Source organism: Chiloscyllium punctatum, chromosome 2 (genome assembly GCF_047496795.1).
Source record: "Chiloscyllium punctatum isolate Juve2018m chromosome 2, sChiPun1.3, whole genome shotgun sequence".
Classification (NCBI taxonomy): Eukaryota; Metazoa; Chordata; class Chondrichthyes; order Orectolobiformes; family Hemiscylliidae; genus Chiloscyllium; species Chiloscyllium punctatum.
This window is the reverse complement of record NC_092740.1, coordinates 56,778,455-56,803,864: the sequence shown is the minus strand read 5'-3', so window position 1 is coordinate 56,803,864 and position 25,410 is coordinate 56,778,455. Positions and strand designations below refer to the sequence as shown.

The window sequence follows — 25,410 nt, the reverse complement described above, 5'->3', positions numbered from 1 at the left end:
CAGGGTGGGAGGAGGTGTAATCTAGGTAGCTGTGGGAGTCGGTCGGTTTATAATACACTGTGCAGAGAAATCAAGCCAACGCAGCAGTAAGTAAAATTAGAGGGACTATCGCTTGTAATATCACGGCCCAACATATCCCTCACTCTACCATACCCATCATGCCTGGAGATCAGGCCTGGTTCATTGAAGATTGCAGAAGAGCATACCAGGAGCAGCACCAGGCATACCTACCAATGAGGGGCCAGCCTGGTGAAACTCCAACATACTTGCATGCCACACAGGGGAAGCAACATGTGATGGGCAGACACACTGATGGATGGAATTTAAGCTCTCCCGTTCTGCCACATCCAAACATGAATACGTTCATTCAACATTTTAACATGAATTTTTTTTTCTTCCTTTCAGGTGTTCAGGAGCACAAACACTAAAAACTCAAGGGCAATGATGTACCACCAGTCATAATCCTTGTATCTTTTGCACTGGGCCTCTACACTGCTGCCCCCTTTCTCCTCCTCTGCCTGTGTCAAAAGTAGTTCTGTTCTGAAGAAATCATACCAGATGCAAATCTTCGCTTTTCACTGGTGAGTTTCTCCAGCATTCTCTGTGTTTGTTTCAGATTTCCAACATCCACAGTATTTTGCTTTGATGCCAGTCATGAATAGTGGTGGGCAATTGAAAAACGAATAGGTCGACCCTTTACAAATACCCCTGTCCTTGATGACGGAGAACCTAGCACACCAGAGCAACAAGAAACTGCAGACATATTTGCTTCCACGTTCAGGCAGAAGTGCTGAGTAGATGATCCATTTTTGGCTTCCTTTCCTGGTTCCCAGTATCACAGATGCTGAGCTTCAGCAATTTGATTCCTCATATAATCAAGAAAAGGCTGAAGGCACTGAATATTGCAAAGACTGTAGGCTCTGACAAAATTCCAGCAACAGTACTGAAGACTTTACGCGCCAGAACTAGTTGCACCCCTAACCAAACTGCTCCTGTACAAAACAAAATATGAAAAACCCAATCCAGGCATTTACCACGTATCAGTCTACTCTCCTTCATGTGTTTATTTCAAAATTATTTTGTCTCATCAACAAACTTGGGTATATTGCGTTCAATTCCTTCCTATAGATCATTAATATATTTTTTAAAAACTGGGGTTGTTCAATCATCAGTCAGTACCAATCTGAATCCCTTAAATTCCAATTTGTTGGAATAATCTCTCATGTCAGAATTTATCAAAACCTTTTTGAAAACCCAAATACATTATCTCCACTGGTTCTCTCTTATCCTATTAAGTTAAAACTAAAATAAAATACAGATCTATGAAAATTATTTCTCTCAATATGTGTTAAGTGTACTTAATCACATGATGATTTTATAAATGCCTTCTTCTCAAGTCATTAATAATAGTTTGGAGCATTTTCTCCACTACTCATGTCAAACTAACAAACCTATCGTTCATTGTTTTCTCTCTTCCCTCCTTTCCCAAATAGCCAAGTAACATTTGTCATATTACAAACCACAATGGCTGCACTAAAATCTTGGGAATTCTGAAAGATCAATATCTTTCAAGCTACTTCTATTTTTACATATAATGAGCAACATTGCTGTGTATGGAAGGAATATTTTCCATTCAAGCACACAGTGTCAATATTCCTGTTCTGAAGGGATAAACTAGAAACTAAAGGTTTCTCCCCTTGTAGTCTTCCATGAGATGAGGGAGTCGGTAACAAAATCAGTATGTGTGGTCCACCCCTAACCACTCTTGAGTTGAGTTGAATTGCTAGGCTCTTTGAACGAGTGGTTAAAAGTCAACCACGTTGCTGTCAGACCAGGTAGGTATGGCAGATTTCCTTCCCTAGGGGACATCGATGAATCAAATAGATTTTTATGACAATCAGTGATGGCTTCAATGCACCCTTACATTTCAGCTTTATTAACTGATGAAATTTGAATGCATGCTCAGTTGACTGGACAACTGGTTTGTAATGTGGAGTGATACCAACAATGTGATTTCAATTCCCACAAAGGCTGAGGTTGCTATGAAGGATTCTCCTTCTCAGTCTCTTCCCTTACCTGAGGTGGGGTGATCCTCAGGTTAAACCACCACCAGTTATTGCTCTCTGAGAGAAAGCAGCCCTATAGATTAGTCCTGGCCTCAGAATTATGAGTGGACTGACATTACCACTGCATCACTGCCTTCCTGCAAATCCTAGGGTGTAGGCCATTGGTCTGACCCCATTAGCAACTTTGTTTTTTTTGAAACCATGAATTTCAAGTGCCTCATTTCAATAGACCCTCTATTCCACACTATTTTCAGGATGATTTTTGTGCTTTATATTAATCCTAAGAGCACTGTGGGTGTATCTGTACCAAATGGACTCCAGCAGCTCAAGAAGGCAGTACACCACCCTCTTCTCAAGATAAGATTGGGACGGGCAACAAAAGTCAGCTTAGCTCGTAATGCCCACATTCTGAGAAAAACATTTTTGAGAAGTGAAATGTAAAAGGACCTGAATTGGAAGTACTCTGAATCTAAGAGGAGGGATTATGAAACATGAATAATTCATAAATGATTGATGTGATCAGCATGTTCAACAGCATGTTCATTTCCATGATTATGGTGTGCAACACTGTGTTAAATCCTACTGTTCAGTGGCAGTTTGCTTCCACAGCAGATCCGAGTTCATGCACGACTACAACCAATTAAAATTAATCTGTGCTACTGAATACCAGACTGCTCATTTTAAGGCTTTACTCACCTATTCTAATGCACTCCTGGCTGACCTCCCACATTCCATCTTCAGCAAACTTGAGGTTACCCAAACTTCTGCCACCCTTATGCTTACTCACATAAAGCTCTATTCACCATCTACTGCAATGCCATGCTAAATTACACTGGCTCCCAGTCAAGCAACACCTTAGTTATGAAACTCTAATCTTTGTATTAAGTTTCTCCTTGGGTTGCCTTTCCTTAAGTTTGAAATCTTGCCCCACAGCTCATATGTACATTCCTCTAAACCTGGCATCTTAAGCATTTCTGAGTTTATGTCGAGTGTGTGGTGCTGGAAAAGTATAGCCTGTCAGGCAGCATTGAGGAGCAGGAGAATTGAGATTCCGGGCATAAGCCCTTCATCAGGAAGGAGGCTTGTGGGCCGGGGGAGCTGAGAGATAAATGTGAGGGATCGGGGCTGAGGGGAAGGTAGATGGGAATGTGATAGGGAGATGAAGGTGCGGGTGGAAGCGATAGGTTGGGAGGGTGGAGCAGATGGGTGGGAAGGAAGGAAGATGGACAGGAGGGACCGGTCAAGGAGGCTGTGCTCAGTTGGAGGCTGGGACTGGGATAGTGTAGGGGGAGGGGAAATGAAACTGGTGAAATCCACATTAATCCTGTGTGGTTGCAAGGTCCCAAGGCAGAAGATGAGGTGTTCTTCCTCCAGGCTTTTGGTGGTAAAGATTTGGCGATGGAGGAGGCCCTTGACTGCATGTCCTTGGTGGATTGGGAGGTGAAGTGTTCAGCGACGGGGCGATGGGGGTGGGTGGCACAGGTGTCCCAGAGATGTTCTCTGAAACAATCCACAAGTTTGCGTACTGATGTATAGGAGACCACAACGGGTGCAACGGGTACTTCCACACTCTTTATCTACTGTATCTGTTGCACATGGTGTGGTCTCCTCCACATCGGGGAGACAGGTCGCCAACTTATGGATCGGTTCAGAGAACATCTCTGGGACACCTGCACCAACCAACCCCACCACCCCATCACTGAACATTTCAACTCCCCCTCCCACTCAGTCAATGGCCTCCTCCATCGCCAAACCTTTGCCACCTGACGCCTGAAGGAAGAACACCTCATATTTCACCTTGGGACCCTGCAACCACACAGGATCAATGTGGATTTCACCAGTTTCCTCATTTCCTCTCCCCTATGTTATCCCAGTCCCAGTCCCAAGCCTCCAACTTGACCTGTCCTATCTGTCCATCTTCCTTCCTTCCCACCCATCTGCCCTACCCTCCCCTCTGACCTAGCACTTACACACACACCTTCATCTACCTATTATATTCCCAGCTATCTTTGCCCCAGCCCCACCCCCTCCCATTTATCTCTCAGACCCCATGGCTCACAAGCCTCATTCCTGGTGAAGGGCTTATGCCCAAAATGTCGATTCTCCTGCTCCTCAGATGCTGCCTGACCTGCTACGTTTTTTCAGCACCACACTCTCAACTCTGATCTCCAGTCCTCACTTTGTTCCATTCCTGATTTTATGTTATCCTATCCATGGCTCTGTCTTCGATTGCCTGAACTTTACTCTCCTGAATTCCCCTGTACCTCACAGTCTCCTTAATAATACTCCTTAAAACCCATGTCTTTGACCAGACGTTAGCTGATTTAGTGTGGCTTGGTGTCTAATTTCATTTCATTATACTCATGGGAAGGGCCTTGAGACATTTGGTTAAGTTAAAGGTGCTAAATAAAGACAAGCTGTTGTTTCCTAAAACAGTCTCAAATTCAAAATAAAACTCTATTTTGTTTTAATTGCTCTTCCTGAGGGACTCTTTTGCCACAATGTAACAAATTGTGTCTCATTACATAATGGCCATTCTAAAACTAATTGTTTCCTAGTTGATTCTTTGACATACTGCTCGAGCAAACTATATTGAATGCATTCCAAAAACCTATCTCCTACAGAATTAGTGCAAAGTTAGTTTGCTCAATTAAATTTATGCTCCTCTCACTCTCTGATTTCCTGATTTATATGCTGCTGGATACTACAATGACTGTAAGAGAACCTGTAACTACTCCAACTAATACTTTCTGTCTCTTAGTTCCATTCAACAACTGATTCTACATAGAGTCATACAGCACAGAAACAAAGCCTTTGATCCAACCAGTCCACGCCAACCATAATCCCAAATTATGTTCGTCCCAGCCACCTGCTCTTGGCCCATGAACCTCCACACACTTCTTGTAAATGTAATAATTGGAAGAAATCTAGATGTAAGTTTGGAAATAAGCCTGAACTGCAGGAGCAGCTGCATGATCCATGCTGTTCTCAGTCCACCAAGTTAGAATGTCAAATACACATGGCGCTGGGAAGCAAAAAAAATCATATTGTTTTAGATTTTCAAACTCTGTTATGTCACCATCAAGAGTGAAAAGAGAGGAATTTATTTATGCCTCTGATGAAATTACAACAATGCTCATCAGGTCATTACCAGTCCCTCACCAACACATTGCACCCAATCACTCACATAAGCCAAACTTTTACACACCTTGGTCCAATGTGGGTGAAGGAACTAAGCGCAATGTTGCTAAATTTGCAGATTTTTTTTGAGATTACTTACAGTGTGGAAACAGGTCCTTTGGCCCAACAAGTCCACACCGACCCACCACCCAATCATACATTTGCCCCTTCATCTAACGCTACAGGCAGTTTAGCATGGCCAATTCACCTGACCTGCACATCTTTGGACTATGGGAGGAAACCGGAGCACACCCATGTAAACACGGGGAGAATGCGTAAACTCCACACAGTCAGTCGCCTGAGGCGGGAATTGAACCCAGGTCTCTGGCACTGTGAGGCAGCAGTGCTAACCACTGTGCTGCTCACAAATGTTAGGTACAGGGGCAGGTAGTGTTCAAGAAGTGGGAAGGCTGGAGATAGATTGAACAGGCGAGGAGAGTGGGCAAAAAGTGGCAGATGGAAATCAATGTGGGAATATGTGATCTTATGCACATTGGTAGGAAGAATAGAAGTGTTGAAGATTTTATAAATAAGGAAAGACTTTGGAAATCTAAAGCAGTAAGGCAGTTAGGAGGCCTAATTCAAAATTCTCTTAAGGTTAACATTTGATAGTTAGAAAGGCAAATGCAGTGCTAGCATTCATTTTGAGAGGGCTACAATACAAGAGCAGGAATGCACTTCTGAGGCTGTATAAGCCTCTGGTCTGACTGCATCTGAAATATTGTGAGCAGCTTTGGATCCCGTATCTAAGGATAGATGTGCTGGCTTTGTAGGGGGTACAGCGGAGGTTCACAAGAATGATCCCAGGAATGAAGGGCCTGTCACAAGCAGTAGAGAACTCTGTGTCTGTACATGGTGGAGAATCTGTGGAGTTTGCACAATCTCCACATGTCTGCGTGGGTTTCCTTCAGGTGCTCTGGTTTCCTCCCACAATCCAAAGATGTGCAGATCAGGTGAATTGGCCATGCTAAATTACCCACAGTGTTAGGTGCATTAGTCAGGGGTAAATTTAGGGTAGGGGAATGGGTCTGGGTGGGTTACTCTTCGGATGGTCGGTGTGGACTTGTTGGGCCAAATGACCTGTTTCCTCACAGTAGGGAATCTAATTCTAACATTCTGAACCAAGACCATTTGAGGGCCAGGTTGAATACAAAAGGTTTAAAATAGAAATGAGAAAGCAAATGCAAGAAGCAAAGATGAATTATGAAAAAAAGGGACTTACAGCTAACATAAAGGAAAATTCTGAAGTATTTTCGAACTCATCAATAGCAAAACAGTGCAAAAAGTTGTTGGGCTGATTAGAGACTAAAAAGTAATTTACACATAGAAGAAAGAGGCATGACTGAGGTGTTAAATGAATATTTTGCATTTCTCTTCACCTACAAGGCAGATGGTGCTCAGGTCATGGTGACAGAGGACCATAAGACAATAAGTAATAGGAACAGCAGTAGGCCCTGCAAGCCTACTCTGTCATTTAATAGGATCATGAGACAAAAACTGCTGCTGCTGGAATCAAAGTAGACAGGCAGGAGGCTGGAAGAACACAGCAAGCCAGGCAGCATCAGGAGGCGGGGCAGTTGACATTTCGGGTGTAACCCTTCTTCAGGACTGGGGGGGGGTGCGTATAGGGGGAGCTGCAGATAAAGGGGGTGATGGGAACAGGATGGTGACATGGGGGGGTAGGTGAAGATAGGTAGAGAGTAAGACGTGGTTGGTCAGTGGGAGGAATGATTCCGGTTGATGGCATGGAGGAGGGGAAGGGAGGGGGAGGGGCTGAGAAGGGAGTTGGGGGATGGGAAGGGAGATTATTTGAAAATGGAGAAATCAATGTTGAGTCCTCTGACTGTCGGCTGTACATGCTAAAGGTGACATGTTTTTCCTCCGATTTGCAGTGTGGTTTATTTTGGAAATGGAGGAGGCCAAGGATGGTCATTTCCAAAGGGAGTGGGAAGGGGAATTGAAATGGGCGGTGACTGGGAGGTCTGGTCAGCCCCTGAAGTTCATGTTCAGTCTTCCTGATGTAGAGAAGACCACATCGGGAACTTGGTTGCAAGAGAGGCAGGTGAACCTCTGTATCACCTGGAAGGACTGTTAGGGGCCTTGCATTGAGGTGAGTGGGGGGAGTGTCAGCTACTTTTTCATCTTTTCCGGTTGCGGGGGAAGGTACCTGTGGGTTCGAGGGGGTGGTGGGGAGAGTGGCGCAAACCAAGGACTGTCAAAGGGAACGGTCATTGCAGAAGGAAGAGAGGGATGGGGAGGGGAAGATGTACTTGGTGGTGGGGTCTAATTGGAGTTGGTAAAAGTGTTTAAAGATGATATGTTGGATGTTGGGTCTGGTGGGGTGATAGGTGAGGACAAGGGGACCTCTGTCCTTATTGCGTTGGGAGGTAGGGCAGTCTAGAGCAGTAGAACAGGGAGTGAAGGTGATGTGGCGGAGGGCTGTCTGATGACAGAGGGAGGAAAAGCACCTTGTTAGCGTGTGGAATTGTCTCCTCATCTGAACAGAGGTGATGGAGGCGGAGGAATTGGGAGAATGGGATGAAGTTCTTGCAGAAAATTGGGTGAGAGGAGGCATAGTCCAGGTAGTTGGAAGAGTTTGTGAGTTTACAGTAAACATCTGTCTGGAGACTGTCACCGGAGATGGAACTGGTGAGGCCAAGAAAGGGGAGGGAGGTGTCTGAGATGGATCAAGTGAATTTGAGGACAGAGTGAAAGTTGTGGGTGAGGTCAATGAACTGCTCCAGTTCAGCCTGGCTGCAGGACACTGTGCCGATGCAGTCATTAATGTGATGGCAGAAGAGTTGGGGCACAGTGCCTGTGTAGGTACTGAAGAGGGACTGTTCGACACAGCCGACAAAGAGGCACGCCTAGCTAGGGCCCATCCAGGTGCCCAAGGCCACACTTTGATCTAAAGGAAAGGGGAGGAGCTAAAGGAAAAGTTGTTGAGGATGAGGATCAGTTCGGTGAATTGGAGGAGGGTATTGGTAGAGGGGGATTGGATAGGTCTACTGGAGGGGAATAAGTAGAAGGCCTGGAAGTCATCCTTGTGGGGTATGGACATATATAAGGACTGCAAATCCATAATGAAGAGAAAGCACTGTTGACCGGTGAATTGGAAGTTACTGAAGAGATGGAGGGCGTGGTCAGTGTCGCGGGTGTATGTGGGAAGTGCCTGAACTAAAGGGAGAGGATGGAGTTGAGGTAGGATGATATAAGTTCTGAGGGGCAGGAGCATGCCAAGACGATGGGTTGGCCGGGGTAGTTGGGCTTGTGGATTTTGGGGAGCAGGTAGAACCGGGCAGTGTGGGGCTGGGGGACTATGAGCTTGGAGGCAGTGGAGGGCTGATCACTAGATGCTATGAGGGCACGGGCAGTGCGAGTGATTTTGGCCTGATGAATCGCAGTGGGGTCATGGCCTAGGGGGAGGGAGGACATGGTGTCGGAGAGTTGGCGTTCAGCATCTGTAATATAGAGGTCCATTCACCAGACTACCACTGCACCATCTTTGTCAGTGGTTTGATGGCGAACCAGGGGTTGATGGCGAACCAGGGGTTGGTGCGGAGCAAGTGCAGTGCTGCTCATTCAGAGGGGGTGAGATTGGAGTGGGTGAGGGGGGGTTGTGGAGAAATTGAGGTGGCTGATGTCACGTTGGCAGTCTGTAATGAAGAGGTCTAGGGCGGGTACAAGGCCAGTAGGGAGTGTCCAAGTTGAGGAGGAAGGTTGGAGGCGGGAGAAGGGGTCCTCAGGGGAGGTTTGGAGATTTTGTCAAAGAAGAAGGTGTAGAGATGGAGGTGGCAGGTGAAGAGCTCGATGTTGTGGTGGGTCCAGAATTCGTTGAGGTGGGGGCAGAATGTGTATGTGAATATGATTGTGAGCCTTTTCCTGAAGACAAACTGTTCAGCCTCAGAGTTCAAGGTTGGGTTGGGTGGGGGGGGGGGAAGCGGAGAGTGAATATGTGGCAAGGCTCAGGGCAGTGTGGGGGTGATTCGGGGGGTCCCAAGGTGGCTGATGGGTGGGAGGGGGAAAGGGTGATGGCACGTGCTGAGGGAGGTTGGATGTGGTGTGGGGTGGGGGGGGGTGGTGAGTGGGTTTGGGAGAGAAAGGAGATTGGGATGGGGTGTGGTGGAAGTGTGGGAAGGGTGCAGTGGGGTTGAGGTGAAGAGGGAGAGGTGGAGGGGTAGGGTACATTATGGGGGTGGATGGGTGAGGAGGGAGAGCTGGTGTGCTGCCACAGTGAGCCACATCGCAAATTGGAGGAACAACACCTCATCTTCTGCCTGGGCAGCCTACAGCCCGGAGGACTCAATACAGTTCTCCAATTTCAAATTACCTCCCTTCCAATCCCCCAACTCCTTTTCCAGCCCCTCTCCCTCCCTTTCACTCCTCCTTGCCACCAACCAACCAGATTCACTCCTCCCATTGACCAACCAGGTCATACCCTCTACCTGTCTTCACCCAACCCCACTTCACCATCCTGTCCCCGCCACCCCCTTTATCTTCAGCTCCCCCTACACCCATCCCCAGTCCTGGAGAAAGGTTACACCCAAAACGTCGACTTGGTGGTGCTTGGCTTGTTGTGTTCTTCCAGCCTCCTGCCTGTCTACATTTAATAGGATCATGGCTGATCCAACACTCCTCACAGCCATTTTTCTGTCCTTTCCCCATAACTCTGGAGTCTGCCTACTGAACAAGAATCTACCTACCTCACTCTTAGATACACACCAAAGACTCTGTCCCACAGTTCTCTGGACCAACGAGTTTCAAAGACTCACAACCATCTGTGAAAAGAAATTGCTCATCATCCCACAGTCTTAAACTGGCACCCTAAATCCTGAGACTATGCCTTCTGGCCCTGGATTCTCCCATGAAGGGAAACATCTTCTCAGCATTTACCCTACTAAGCCCCATTAGGAATCCTATATGTTTCAATAAGATCACTTTGCATTCTTCTAAATTCCCAATGAGTAGAGTGCCAATCTGTTAAACTTTGTTATAAGACAATCTCTTCATACTGGAGATCATTCTCGTGAGCCTGTTCTGAACTGCCTCCAATGAAGTAATACCTTTTCTTCAATAAGAAAACCAAAACTGCTCACAGTAATCCAGATTTAGTCTCACCAAGGCCTTGTACAGTTGCAGTAAGACTTTCTACTCTTACACCCCAACTCCCTTGAAATAAGGCCCAACCGTCCTTTAGCCTTCCTTATTACCTGCTGCACCTGTGTGCCTGCTTGCTGTGTTTCGTGCACGAGTGCACCCAAATCCTTTTGAGTTGCAGCTTTCTGTGGTTTTTCTCCATTTAAATAATACTTAGTTCGTTTGTTTTTCCTTCCAAAATTAACAACTTCATATTTTCCCACATTAAACTCCATTACGTTGTTCACAGAGCCTATCAATATCTCTCTCTTAACTGTCTGTTTGCCTCTCGCAACTTGCCTTTCCACCTAACTTGGTGACATCTGCAAATATGGCTACAGAATTTGCTTCTTTCCTCCAAGTCATTATTATATGTTGTAAACAGTTGCGGTCCCAGCATTGAACTGTGCGCAACCCCACTGATTACAAGTCACCAGCCCCAAAAAGAAGCCCTTACCTGTACTTGCTGTTTCAAAACACTCAATGATAATTTCATGGTCACCTCTACTGAGGCTTATGTTCCAGACTTACTTATTGAATTTTAAATGCACCAGCTGCTGTGGTACGATTTGAACCCATGTCCACAGTTAATCAACCTAAGTATCTTATTAGTTCAATGATATTAGCACCGCACCACCATCCTAGCCCCAGAAAATTCAGTCAGTAGGGTTTAAAATTGATTTGGGGGAGGCATCAGACAGGTTGTTGAAACTTAATAAGGCAAGATGGGGTAACTCCAAGGACACTGAAAGACTTGAGTGAAAATTGCAAAGGCACGAGCAATTATCTTTCAATTATCCTAGATTCAGGAGTGATATTGGAGGACTGGAGAACTGCAAACATTATACCCTTGTTCAGAGAAGGTTGTAAAGATCAACTCAGCAATTACATACCTGTCAGTTTAACGCCGACAGTGGCAAAACCTCTACAATCAATTATTCAGCAAGCATTAATGTCACATAGAAAAATGTGGCTTCATCCATAAGAGCTAGCATGAATTTGTTGAGCAAGTCTAATTAACTTGCTAACCAACAATTTTATTTTTTGAAGTGTTGACAGGTTTGATGAGGAGAAAGCTATTGTTGTGCTGTACATGGGATCTGAAAACTTGTTCATTATGGTGTCACACAACAGGTTTGTGAAGAAAGTTATAGGTTAGAGAACAAAATGGACAACAGCAATAATGTATTCAAAATTGGTTTGGAATTCAAAACAGAGAGCAGTGGTGAATGGGTATTTTTCAGAATGGGAGAAAGTTTGTAGTGAAGTTCCTCATGGACTGCTATAGAGTCCTTTACTTTTCTGGATATATGTAAATGATATAGATGTTACTGTGCAGGGGACAGTTTCAAAGTTTGAACTTACACACAGACAGACAGTACAATCCTATTCTAAAGAGTGTGCAGGAGCAAACAGACTTATATACATAAGTCATTAAAAGTACAGGACGGGTAGAGAGGGCTGCGTAATAAAACATGCAGTATTCTAAATTTAACTAAATGGGCATAGAGTAGGGCAGGGAAGTTATGATGACCTTATTTATATAAGACACTGGTCAGACCTAAGCCAGTGTATGATTTGATTTGATTTATTTAATGTTACATGTAGCTTATTACAAAATAGAGTGAAAAATGTTGCATAGTGTCACCACTCTCTGGCGCCATCTCAAAACACAGAAAAAATAAATCAAAACATAAATATAAAATCTTCCCAATGCATATAAATTTCAAATATATAGTGAAGAAATAAAGAAAAAGCGTCCAACTTTATAGTCCTTCTTGTTCAGTGCTCTGTCACGGGCCATGGGCCTGGTGGCCAGACAGGAGTCTCCTTCACTGTACTGCCGCTACTGGAATGAAAGTCACCCACTCTCTAGCGCCATATCGCCTCCAGAACGCCTTCACAATTACAGTTCTGGGTGTCACCTAGAGGATGGATGTGAATGCACTGAGGGCAGTGAAGAAGCTACTGTATTATAAAAATGGTTGCTAGGACATTGCAGTCATGAGGAAAATTGGAGATGTTGGCACTGTTCTCCTTAGAGAAGAGATGACTACTGGGAGATTTGACAGAATTTTCCCAAATAATGAAGGATCTGAAAAAGTAGATGGGGTGCAACTATTCCTGTTTGTAAATGAGTGAAGAACCAGAGGTTTTGTTTTATAATGTTTTTCAAAAGAAGCAAATGCATGGAGTTAGGGTATCATCGTAGAGGGAGGTTCATTTAAGACATTCAAGTAAGCATTAAATAATTACTTAATTCGAGATAATGTACAAAGTTACAGGGAAATGGCAGAAATTGCATTAAGTTCAAAGGAATGGTACAGACATGATGAGATACATGGCCTCCTTTAGCGCCATAATAATTTTGTGATTCTGTAATTTATTGTGATCATTACTCCAACCTTTATTACCAGCGCAAAACCTCCTCAATTTCAATTTTGCCTCTCCCATCTAAAAGTCATGTATCCTAGAATATTTCATTTTCAACTTTGTTCATTTTGCAACTATGTCTCCATTATGACATGCTTCAAATTCCCAAATGTTCATCTATGCACATCAGTTATTTTGACGTGAATACTTCACATATTCAAATATTGCACCTTCATTTTTATTTTTGTTATGCTTCCTACCGTGTGTATTAGCAGTTTGACTGCAGATATGGAGAAGCTTGAACAACAAAATAAGACAAAATCTGTAGATACAGACTGGCTTCGAACTTATATTGGCTTAGAGCATGTTTTGTGTCTCTGATAAATGAAACCTCACTCCACGCTTATTTATTAACATACACATTTTAAAAAGAGAGAACTTTTGCTTGAATGTCAAAACCATTAATATCTATTGTAAATAATGGTGATTTCATATAGGTCTGCTCCTGGACTATTAGTTATGTTTTGAAGGTAGCAACATTGTCACCAATTCAGCTGCTGTAATAAAATTATTGCCGGAATTATATACAGGAGTTAACTAAGAGCAATGTGAATGGAAAACCCATTTTCTTTCGATTAAGTGTTGTATACTCATATGCAAAAAAGCTTTTAAATGAGGTACTGCAAGCAACATAAGACAGGAATTAAATATTACTTTGTTATGCAGTAAAACACACTTTATTAATTCTCAATCAACACAGTGCTGATCAATGTTACCTGAGTTCCCAGGCAGGCAGTCATCATGTGTACGAGAAGTTTGGCTGCAAACATGGAGAATCTTGAGCACAGCAAGTAACACAAAATGGCCAGAGCAAAACCTGTAGGAATGGACCATTGGAAATGTTAGAAAGTTCTACTTATTAGGCTTCAAGTAGATTACTGTATCTTTTTCTTGACTTCAAGACTTTTGTGCAAAACCAGTTAGTCGAAGATATAAGTGGAGTTGTAGACATTCTCCATGGAACCCGACATGTGTGGGAGAACACAAAGAGGAAACACAATCAAGAAAAGCTGCTAGAAAAAGAGTAACATGAGAAAGGGTAGGAGGATCTCAGAACAAGATCACATCATTCTATAATGTTCAGAGGACAATCCTACATAAATCTCAGGAAGATAAAATGTGTAAAACATTGTGACTCAATAGCATATTGACACTGAAACAGGCAATGCGATGCAGTCACAACTGAAACCTCACAACCTAAGAGGAACACATTGCCAGTGGCTGTGCTGACAGCGAAATTAATTTTTATGCATCTGGATCCATGCAAGTGTGATCAGACTTTTTTTGCACATTTCACAGTTGACTATGCACAATTGGAAAAGCAATGCAACTGAGTCTCTGTATTTTAAGAGAGCTGATCACATAGAATTCTTCCTTGGCAGAGCAGACCTAGTGGAGTGAGTGTATAGCTTGACTAGGATTAAATATCTTCCCTCCATGCAGTGACCCACTGCCTGTGGACCACTGTAGGTACTGTTCATTAACTTAACTATGTAGCAAAACCAAAATGGATTCCACTGCGTCAGTGTTCAGTTGGTTCACAATAGGCAGTGAGTTGTATCAATCAGTGAACAATATACTTACAGCAGCCAGGGTGCCTTCATTTTACAACACTCTGCTGTTCAATTTGCATTTGATTTATAGGGCATACTAAATAGTGGCTGCTGGGTAGATTCTGAAGATAAAGTAGATATTAAGAGATTGTCTGATCAGGAAAACAATCCATAAATGTGAGTGCTGTCTCATGGGTGAGGGGTTCATCAATGAGAATGGAGAGGAATTATTTCACTCAAGTGGCTGTGGGCATCAATGTTCAAAAGCATGCACAACATCTCAAAAACCTAGCAATTTATAACCCAGCAGATTAACTGGCATGGCTGAGGCTCTGTTGCAGAGGAATGACAGTGACTCCATGATGTATAAAACCTGCTGTTCTCTTTCAGGACATAAACTCTCTGTCTGTGCCACTTATTTGCTCACCAACCAGCTGGCCCAGAGTCTTTTACATTGTAGGTGGATAATTAGAACCAGTCTACTTTGATTTTCAAAAAGCATTTGATACGTTGCTTTACAAGAAGTTATTACATAAAATCAGGACTCATGGGACTTGGAAAAGTATATTAGCATGGATTAAAGATTGTTTGATGGATAAAAATACAAGTCTGAACACACAGCTTTTGGGTTCACAGACTATAAGTTGTTGGACACGAGAAACTAACAAACAATACTTGATATGGAAGTAAAAAATAGACTGTTTGTAATGTTTTCATGTTTGTTGACAATACAAATTTAGGTGAGGAAGCAAAATCTAAGAAAGACAAAAAAGTGGCTGAAACAGATAGGATATGAGAATGGCCAGGAATATGGGAAATGGTCCATAACGTGGAGAAACATGAAGTCGTGCTCTTGGGTATACCATACAGAAAAGCCAAATATCTTTTAAACACACAGAGAAACAATGGCATTCAGAGACACCTGGGTGCTCTTGTACATAAATCCAGTCAGTTAACATGCAGGTGCAGCAAGCAATTTGGAAAACACTGGATAAAGGAATCGAGAAGTCTCACTGCAATTTTATTAGACCTTGGGGAAAACAAACTTGAAAAATTCTGCAGAGTATTGCACTTCCTTAAACAGGAAAGCTATACTTGCCTTAGAGAGGCTTCAATTAGGGTTTGTAAGGTTTATTCAGGAATGAGGTGATTGTTTTATGTGGGGTTTAAGTAGACTAGGTCTGTTTAGAGAAATATAATTGCACTAAATGTATGGTCTGGATTGGTGAGCAAGATCTCAGGGGAGTTCTGCACTTGATGTCTGGTTCTCTTTCTGCTATTCCCTTTCTGCCTTCATAACCTTATTTTATAGTGTGATTACTTCTTTGAATATGCTATCTACAGCTATAAACCTCACAGATGCTTCACAGTGATTCCAGGTGTGTTGGACCTGTGAAACCCACAGATCAAGTTTCTGCAGCCAGGGACACAGCCGACACAAGTAGATCACTGGCAACATCCATAATGTTCCATAACCAAGCTGCCCGGCTACATTTTAATTTTATTACACTTAGTTCACTTTGTTTCATTTCGGTTTATTTACATTAAATTAATTTCACTTGTTTGCAACTTAATAAACCATACAACTATGTATAAACATTACTCATAGTGATAAATTGGACTAATTCATAGTACATCATCGAGACTGCTCAGTGGCACCACTACTGAATGAGCTGGATGTCATTACTGGACTGAGTCTCAGACAAGTGATGGAACCAATAAGAGGGAGAAACTTACTTGACCTCATTCTCAAAAATCTAATGGTCTCAGATTCATCTATCCATCACAGTATTGATAACAATGACCACATCATAGTCCTCAAGGGGACATGGCTCCTTCTTCACATTGAGAACATCCCATATCTTAAGTGGTCCATTCACTATAGTAAATAGGAGGGACTTCAAACAGATCTAGCAACAAAACTGGACATCCATGTGGTGCTATGGGCCATCAGAACTGCATTAAATTAAAATCTATAAACTCGTGGCCTGCCATCTTTCCTCCGCTTGACTATTACTATCAAACTATGAGATCAAACCTATTTCAATGAACAGTGCAGGAAGGCAAGTTGGGAGTAGCACCAGGCATATCCTAAAATGAGCTGTCAACCAATGTTGAGATCCAACCTAGGACTATTTGAATGTCAAATAGGGGAAACAGTATCCAACAGACAGGGCTAAGGAATTCAAAAAGCAACAGATTGAATATAACCTCTGCAGTCATGAATGACAGTGGATAATTAAGCAAATAACAGGAGGTGGACTCTTCACAAATATCCCCATTCATAATGATCAGGGAGCCTAGTATTCCATTATAATAGACAACTGTGAAACATTTGCATCCATACTCAGGCAGAAGTGCCAAGTTCCCAGCATTACAGGTGCTAGTCTTCAGTCAATGTAAATCACTGCACATGATTTCAACAAATGACTGAAGACTCTGGATAATGCAAAGTTTATGGGCCCTGACAAAATTGTGGCAATAGCACTAAAGATCTGTTCTCCAGAATTATGCTGCCTATCCAACTATGTGGCATGTTTCTTAGATATGCCCTGTGCACAAAAGGCAGGACAAATCCAACCCAACTAATTACCACCTCATCGGTCTACTCTTGCTCTTCAGCAAAGTGAAGCAAGGGGCCGTGGACAGTGCTATCACACAGCACTCCCAAAGGAATAACCTGCTCACTGACATGCAATTTGGGTCAACTGGGGACACGCAGCTCCTAACATTCATTACAGCCTTGGTTGAACATGGACAAAAGAGCTGAATTCCAGAGGTGAGGTGAGAGTGACTGACCTTAATGTCAAGACAGCATTTGATCAAGTGTGGCATCAAGGAGTCCAAGCAAAACTGAAATCATTGTGATTCAAGGGAAATTTTCTCCACTGGTCAGTCATATCTGGCAGAAAGGAAGATTTTGTTGTTGTTAGTGGTCAATCTTCTCAGATCCAGGACACCCATGCAGAAGTTCCTCATAATAGCATGCTAGGCCCAACCATCTTCGGCTGCTTCATCAATGACTTCTTCCATAGGATCAAACTAAGAATGTTTGCTGATGTTTGCACACTGTTCAGCACCATTCTCTTGATGCAGCTTCTGGCATATTCTCCTGTTGTCTTCATTGAACCAGGGCGAATCTTTTGGCCCGGTGGAAAAGGCTAGGATCACAAGGTCATAGTTTTAGTTGACAACAATTCTGTTGTAGCCGAAGTCCCACAGTACCTCATGGATGTTCAACGTCGTGTTGCTAGATTTGATCAAAGTCCATCCCACTTAGCATAATTGTAATGCCATACAACACAATAGGGGATATTCTTACTATGAAAACAGAACTATGTCTCCACAAGAACTATGGGGTGGTTTCCTCAGACACTGAAACAGCCCATATACATACGTAGCAAGACTTGGATAACATACAGGTTGGGCTGATAAGTGGCAAGTAACAGTCACACTACAAAAGTGTTAGACAATTATCAGCTTTAACAAGAGTTAATCTGAACATTCCTTGACATTCAATGGCATTACTATCCTTGAAGCTCACAAGACTAACCTTCTCGGGCAATTTCTGATGAAGAACTTTTGCTCAAAACACAAATTCTCCTGCTCCTCGGATGCTGCCTGACCTGCTGTGCCTTTACAGCACCACACTCTCGACACTGAACTGAACTAGCCACATAAATACAGTAGTCGCAAGAGAAGGTCAGAATCATGGAAATTTGCAACTAGTATCTCATCTCCTGTCACCCAAGTGTCAGGCTCAAGTCAGGAGCGTGATGGAAGACTCCCAGTTTTCTGGATGAATGTAGCTGAAGAAGTTTGAAATCAGCTACAACAAAGCAAGATTCTTGCCTGCCATTCGAATAACCACCTTCAACATTCAGGCCCTTTACCACAGACACACCATGGTAGCAGTGTGTACCATTTACAAGATGCAATAATTCACCAAGCTTCCTTCTACAGCATCTTTTAAACGTGCAATTTCTATGAGTTAGAAAGACAAGGACAGCAGTTACATGGGAACACTGCCACCTAAATGTTTCCTTCCAAGTAACTCCTCATTGTTCCTTCACTGTCACTGGATCAAATTCCTGGAACTCCTTCCCTCACACCACTGTCAGTGTCCCTACACCCAAGGGGTGCAGTGGTTCCAGAAAGCAGCTCATCATCACCTTCACCAAGCCAATCAATGATGGGCAATCAGTGTTTCACTAGCCAGTGATGCCTATACTCAATGATCAAATAAATAAAAAGATCTTCTAAAATACTTGGAACATCAATTGGAACATTTGGGATGATAATTAATCACCAAGAGATGCCACTACACACACTAAGCAGATGCTATATGGCCTAATTGGTACCACCTTATCTTAATAAAAACTTATGGTGTCAGTATGGCTGGCAAGTTGGTATCAAAGGAATGATCTTAAGAAGTGATTGACATGTCAAAAATATTCAGGAGACAGTAGGATGTTATCTAATAAAGATCAGTTGTTTTATAAAAACCAAGGACTAATTGGGCAGATACCATCTAGCCCATCTGAGCCAGTTCAGAATATCACTGATCATGTGTGTGGCCTGCTGGCTAGGAAGAGTTAATACAACTTGGGTTTTAATGACTTGACGTGCAAGGAGGAAGACCAAAGACAAAGACAGGCTTCAACCACCAGAACAAGAAACTTGTGTCCAGTCAAGCAATGTGCTATCATTTTGCCCACTGTGGTCTGTATTGTAGTCAATGTGGGGTCTAGCTTGCACCAAAGATGAAATTTTCAGCTGTGATCTGAAATATTCCCAAATTGTTCAATCAACATCAAACAAATGAAAAATAGATCGGGAGTTTGAACTAAGGTGCAAAGGTCAGTCAGTCCAATTGTGGGGGAAGCTAATCACTTTTGGTGCATATACAAGATTAAATATTGAGTTTGAATGAAAAATGATTCATAACAATGATTCTTTAATACTAATAATTACTGTAAATATGCAGATATCATTGTAAGGTCATTTTGTTAGAAACATAGCAGCTATACAGAAGACACAATAATGTGCACATGGTGAACACATCCCTGGAGGGCAAATTAATCAAGCAAATTGCTGTGGTGATGCAAGGTCGTGTGACTCATACCAGTCAGTTATGGGGTTGTAAATGTTGACAGCATAGTTGGTGTGCCATTGAGAATCTTGCTCATTACAAATTCAACTTTTTTACTGTCAAATTCAGATTATGAATTCATATTAACTAGGCGGGAGTATTTAAGAACACTAGGATTTCTCCATTTGCTCCTGCCCTTTGAATAACTTTGCTGGAAGAGCAGCAGATGTCCTATATAACCACAGGCTGAATTTTACAGGTACTTGGCTGAATATCATTTTTGTCAAGTTTCATTGAAGGTTTCACTCCATGGGGTCTAGCAGCTTTTCTTGTGCAATCATGCTAAATGCACAACACCTTCCAGGAATGTCTCACTCAGCTTATTCTCTTACACAGCCGAAGTGAAATTACTTGCCACTGCTGGGACATCCAGATTTCTGGGTCTGGTGCCATATTTAAGAGGCTATTGCATACTCAATCAACCAATGTTAGTATGGAACCGGTCTGCCTGGTTCCTGTGAATTGTCCTGTAGATGGCAGGAAAATTGGCACTCGATGTGGCCTCCTCTATTTTGGGGAGACAGGCCACCTACTTGTGGAATGTTTCAGAGAACACCTCTGGGTCACCCAGACCAACCAACCCAACCACCCTGTGGTTCAACACTTCAACTCTCCCTCCCACTCCACCAAGGACATGCAGGTCCTTGGACACCTCCATCGCCAGACCATAGCAACACAACGGCTGGAGGAAGAGCGCCTCATCTTCCGCCTAGGAACCCTCCAACCACAAGGGATGAACTCAGATTTCTCCAGTTTCCTCATTTCCCCTCCCCCTACCTTGTCTCAGTCCCAACCCTCAAACTCAGCACCACCTTCCTAACCTGCAATCTTCTTCCTGACCTCTCTGCCCCCACCCCAACTCCAGCCTATCACCCTCACCTTATCATCATCACCTTAACCTCCTTCCACCTATCGCATTTCCAACGCCCCCTCCCCCAAGTCCCTCCTCCCTACCTTTTATCTTAGCCTGATTGGCACACTTTCCTTATTCCTGAAGAAGGGCTCATGCCTGAAACGTCGATTCTCCTGCTCCTTGGATGCTGCCTGACCTGCTATGCTTTTCCAGCAAAACATTTTCAGCTCAGATCTCCAGCATCTGCAGTCCTTACTTTCTCCTAGGAAAGTTGGCAGCCCACTTTGCAGACAGGGACCTGGAGGTCCTTGGGGACAAGGTGATACAGAGGAAGCCACTACACCAGATTCTGCCAACTTGGTTCAATATTGCCACCCGGGTCAATGTGGTCTTCACAATCCAGAGAAATACTCAACAGTGTGGCAAGAAGGTCACTAACCTTCTTTGATCTGACAGAATAAGTGCCACCATCTTCTCTTTGCTAACTCATACTCACTCTCTGTTATAACACCCACCTCCCATTAAGACTCATGGTTTACCATTCTCACTACTGCATGGAAAATCTTCCACACTCACTCTTATCCATCACAACTCTCATGCTAATGAAATCACATGGCCTCTGTTTTTTATTCACTAACCAGGATAATAAATTCTATTTCCTCCATGGGTACTCACACTAACAGTTGTGATACCCCTTTTGTATCAAGTTGCCATTCCTTTTCTCTCATTTCAGAAGGAAACAGCCCATAATAGGGCAGAGAGAGCTACGATGGAGTTCAAGTTACCCTAACATTTGGCTTCTAATCCCCTCTGGAGAAAGGACCCTGGTCTTCATTGGAAAGAAATGGGACTAGTCATATGGAGATGCTGAAACCTCCAAGCCCCAGAAACTAAGTAAGAAACAGAAATTGCTGGCAGCATCTGAGGAGAGAAATCAGAGTTAGTGTTTCAGGTCTAGTGACCCTTCTTCAGAACACCTATCTAGGCCAATATATTACTCCCATCCCTTGTGCTTTAACTTTTCTCATTAATCTCTTTTGAGGGACCCTATCAAAAGCTGCCAGAAACTCATCTCCATCCTAAGTTGCCGGTCACATAGTCTGACAGCATATTCCCTGATTTTAGACCCATACAGGCAGGGTAAGCTTCTTTCCTTTCCCTGTAGGAATTTATCATGTTTGAATGTGATTACTCTTATTCTTCCAAGCTGCTGAGAACTTAGACCCACTTTATTCAGTTTTCGTTTTATGAACATGTGTTGCACTTTTGCTATGGCAAGTATTTCCTTCCTTTAGATAAGGAGACCAAATGCCCCAGGTCTGGTCTCACCAAGGCTCTATTATTATAGTAAGACACCTTTGCTCTTACACTCAAAATCTCTCATAATAAAGACCAACACCATTTGATTAAAATTGCTTGCTGTACTTGTATGTTGACATTCGGTTACTCATGAACAAGGACACACAGTTTCTTTGAAGTTCAAAACTTCCCAGCCTCTTCCCGTTCAAGAAATACTTTCCCAACCAAATCAGATAATCTCACATTTATCTACTTGATATTCCATCTACGAAATGTTTGCCAGTCACTAGCCTCACTAAATTCCCTTGAAGTGTCTTTTCATCTGCCTCACAACTCAACTCAAACCTTCAAATAATTTTGCGTCATTTGCAAACTTGGAAATATTACACTTGATTCTCACAATTAGTCAATAATTGGGGCCCTGATATTACTGCTCTATAATTTTCCTTATCCTTCCTGTGGATTTTATAATCTGGTAAATTTTGTTTCCTCAACTGATTGTCATGCAGTCATATCTCAGAAATGGCTCTGTTATAATTTCCAATTTTAATAAGCATCCATAGTTCATTCATTTTGTTTCTTATATTTTGTTTTGTATAAGCAATGTTTGTTTGAGCTACACCTGACATTTTGCTCTAAGGTTTTATTGACACATTTCCTGGTTTTCTCTCCTGGTTTAATTAGTTTACCTCTTGACTTTTCACTTTACCTTTGGAGCCTTAGGTATAATACTGACTGTTACTGTTCTCTTTTATTAGTGCATTAATTTTGATGAGAAACAATGTGGAGACTGTTTATATCTTCTCCTTTATCAGTTTTTCTATTACCAAATCATTTGGGTTCAGTCATAAATTGAAATCTAGATTTTCCACTGCTGTCACCAATATTGCTTTACGTCAGTTAACAGGATGGTAAAAATCTTTGAGATATTTGCCTCTCCAGCAGTTTCACAAAGGTTTCATTGTAGCAGCTCAGTCAAGAAAACAGCAGCTACTAATTAGGGTGTTCAAAACCTCCATCTTCTCCAAGGGCACATGAGACAAACAAAATTCCTACCTACTTATAGACACAGACAAGGTCAGTAATGATTTGGGAAAACTCCAGATGCATTCAGTGATCAAAATTTTAACCCAATCTGCCCAAAGGAAACACACTGGATCCATTTTTAAAGCATTGAGAAATGTCATCAGATGGGGGGAGCCAATCAAGTGAGTTGCTTTCTCTTGGATGGTGTCAAGATTCTGGAGTATAATTGAAGCTGTGCCATTTGATGGGGAACAGAGTTTGAGGAATCAGGAGCTGAATTACTTGCCACAGAATTCTCAGCCTCTGACCTGTTTTAAAGCCACAATATTTATGACGCTAGGCCAATGAAGTTTCTGCTAATTGATGAAAACCAGAATGCTCTTTGGAGGGGAATTTAGCAATGGTTAGACCTGGATCAGTTGGAGACACAGTTAGAGGCAACGAGGAATTTACAAGAACAAGGGGATGTGATGATGGTAGTTAGAGGAAGGCAGAAAAGTTACAGATACAATCACATAGATGGATTAACTCCCGGAAAGGTAAGAGAGGTAGGCAGGGAGTGCAGGGATCTTCTGTGACCATCCCATTTCAAATAAGTATGCTGTTTTGGAAAATGTAGGGAGTGATGGATTCTCAGTGGAATGTAGCATGAACAGCTAAGTTTCTGGTATCGAGACTGGCTCTAATGCAATGAGCGGTACGTCGGGTTCCAAGAGATCAATTGTGTTAGGGTACTCTCTAGTCTAAGGCATAGACAGACATTTCTGTGGCCAGCAGCGAAAAATCAGAATGGTGTGTTGCCTCCCTGATGCCAGGATCAAGGATATCTCAGAGAGAGTACAGAATGTTCTCAAGGGGGGAGAGGGACCAGCAGGAGGTCATTGTCCACATTGGACCAATGACACAGGAAGGGAATAGGATGAGATTCTGAAGGAAAAATATAGAAAGTTAGGCAGGAATTTAAAAGGAGATCCTCAAGAGTAGTAATATCTGGATTATTCCCGGTGCTGCGAGCTAGTGAGGGCAGACGTAGGAGGATAGAACAGATGAATGCATGGCTGACGAGCTGGTGTATGGGAGAAGGATTCACATTTTTTTGGATCATTGGAATCTCTTCTGGAATAGAAGTGACCTGTACAAGAAGGACGGATTGCACCTGAATTGGAAGGGGACTGAGATACTGGCAGGGAAATTTGCGAGAGCTGCTCAGGAGGATTCAAAACTATTAAGGTGGAGTGGGGGGGGGGGGGGGGGGGGGTGGAGAGGGAGGCAGGGGAGAGACCCAGCGAGATAGTTAGGAGAGATCAATCTGAGACTGGTACAGTTGAGAAAAGAAGTGAGTCAAATAGTCATGGCAGGCAGGGATAAAGCAGAGAACAAGATTGGATTTATACACTTAATGGTAAAGTCCCAGGGAGTGTTGCAAAACAAAGAGACCTTGGAGTGCAGGTTCATAGCTCCTTGAAAGTGGAGTCATAGGTAGATAGGGAGAAGGCGTTTGGTATGCTTTCCTTTATTGGTCAGAGCATTGAGTACAGGAGTTGGGAGGTCATGTTGTGGCTGTACGGACATTGGTTAGGCCACTGTAGCAATACTGCATGCAATTCTGGTCTCCTTCCTATTAGAAAGATGTTGTAAAACCTGCAAGGGTTCAGAAAAGATTTACAAGGATGTTGCCAGGGTTGGAGGATTTGAACTATAGGGAGAGGGTGAATAGGCTGGGGCTGTTTTCCCTCTAGTGTTGGAGGCTGACAGGTGACCTTATAGAGGTTTATTAAAATCATGAAGGGCATAGATATGATAAATAGACAAAGTCTCTTCCCTGGGGTGGGGGAATCCTGAAATAGAGGGCATAAGTTTAGGATGAGACGGGAAAGATATAAAAGAGATCTAAGGGACAACCTTTCCATGTGTATGAGATGAGCTGCCAGGTGAAGTGATGGAGGCTAGTACAATTGCAACATTTAAAAGGCGTCTGGATGGGTATATGAATAGGAAGGGTTTAGAGGGATATGGGCTGGGTGCTGGCAGTTGGGACTAGATTGGGTTGGGATATATGGTTGGTATGGATGAGTTGGACCGAAGGGTCTGTTTCCATGCTGTACATCTCTATGGCTCTTTGACTGATGATTTAAACTGCATTTATTTCAATGAAAGAGGCCTAACAGGGATGGCAGATGAACTCAGGGCATGGTTAGGAACATGGGACTGGGATATCATAGCAATTACAGAAATGTGGCTCAGGGATGGGCAGGACTGGGAGCTTAATGTTCCAGGATACAAATGCTACAGGAAGGACAGAAAGGGAGGCAAGAGAGGATGGGGAGTGGCATTTTTGATAAGGGATAGCATTACAGCTGTACTGAGGGAGGATATTCCCGGAAATACATGTTGGGATGTTATTTGGGTTGAACTGAGAAAGAAGTTCTCAGTCCACCGTATAGGGATTGTATTATAGACCCCCTAATAGTCAAAGGGAAATTGAGAAACAAACTTGTAAAGAGATCTCAGTTATCTGTCAGAATAATAGGATGGTTATGGTAGGGGATTTTAACTTTCCAAATACAGATTGGGACTGCCATAGTGTTAAGGGTTTAGATAAAGAGGAATTTGTTAAGTGTGGACAAGAAAACTTTCTGATTCAATCTGTGGATGTACTTACTAGAGAAGGTGCAAAACTTGATCTACTTTTGAGAAATAGGGCAGGGCAGG

General features: G+C 43.0%; 1 protein-coding gene across 2 annotated transcripts in view; it reads right to left on the bottom strand.

Annotated features, from left to right (window-relative positions):
* adgrv1 (adhesion G protein-coupled receptor V1) overlaps window positions 1-25,410 on the bottom strand; it is a 563,049-nt gene that overhangs the window by 198,944 nt on the left and 338,695 nt on the right. For both annotated transcript variants that reach the window (XM_072582867.1, XM_072582868.1), the window contains one exon: window positions 13,532-13,632. In XM_072582867.1, coding sequence (XP_072438968.1) covers window positions 13,532-13,632 — 101 coding nt within the window. The remainder of the gene's footprint in view (window positions 1-13,531; window positions 13,633-25,410) is intronic.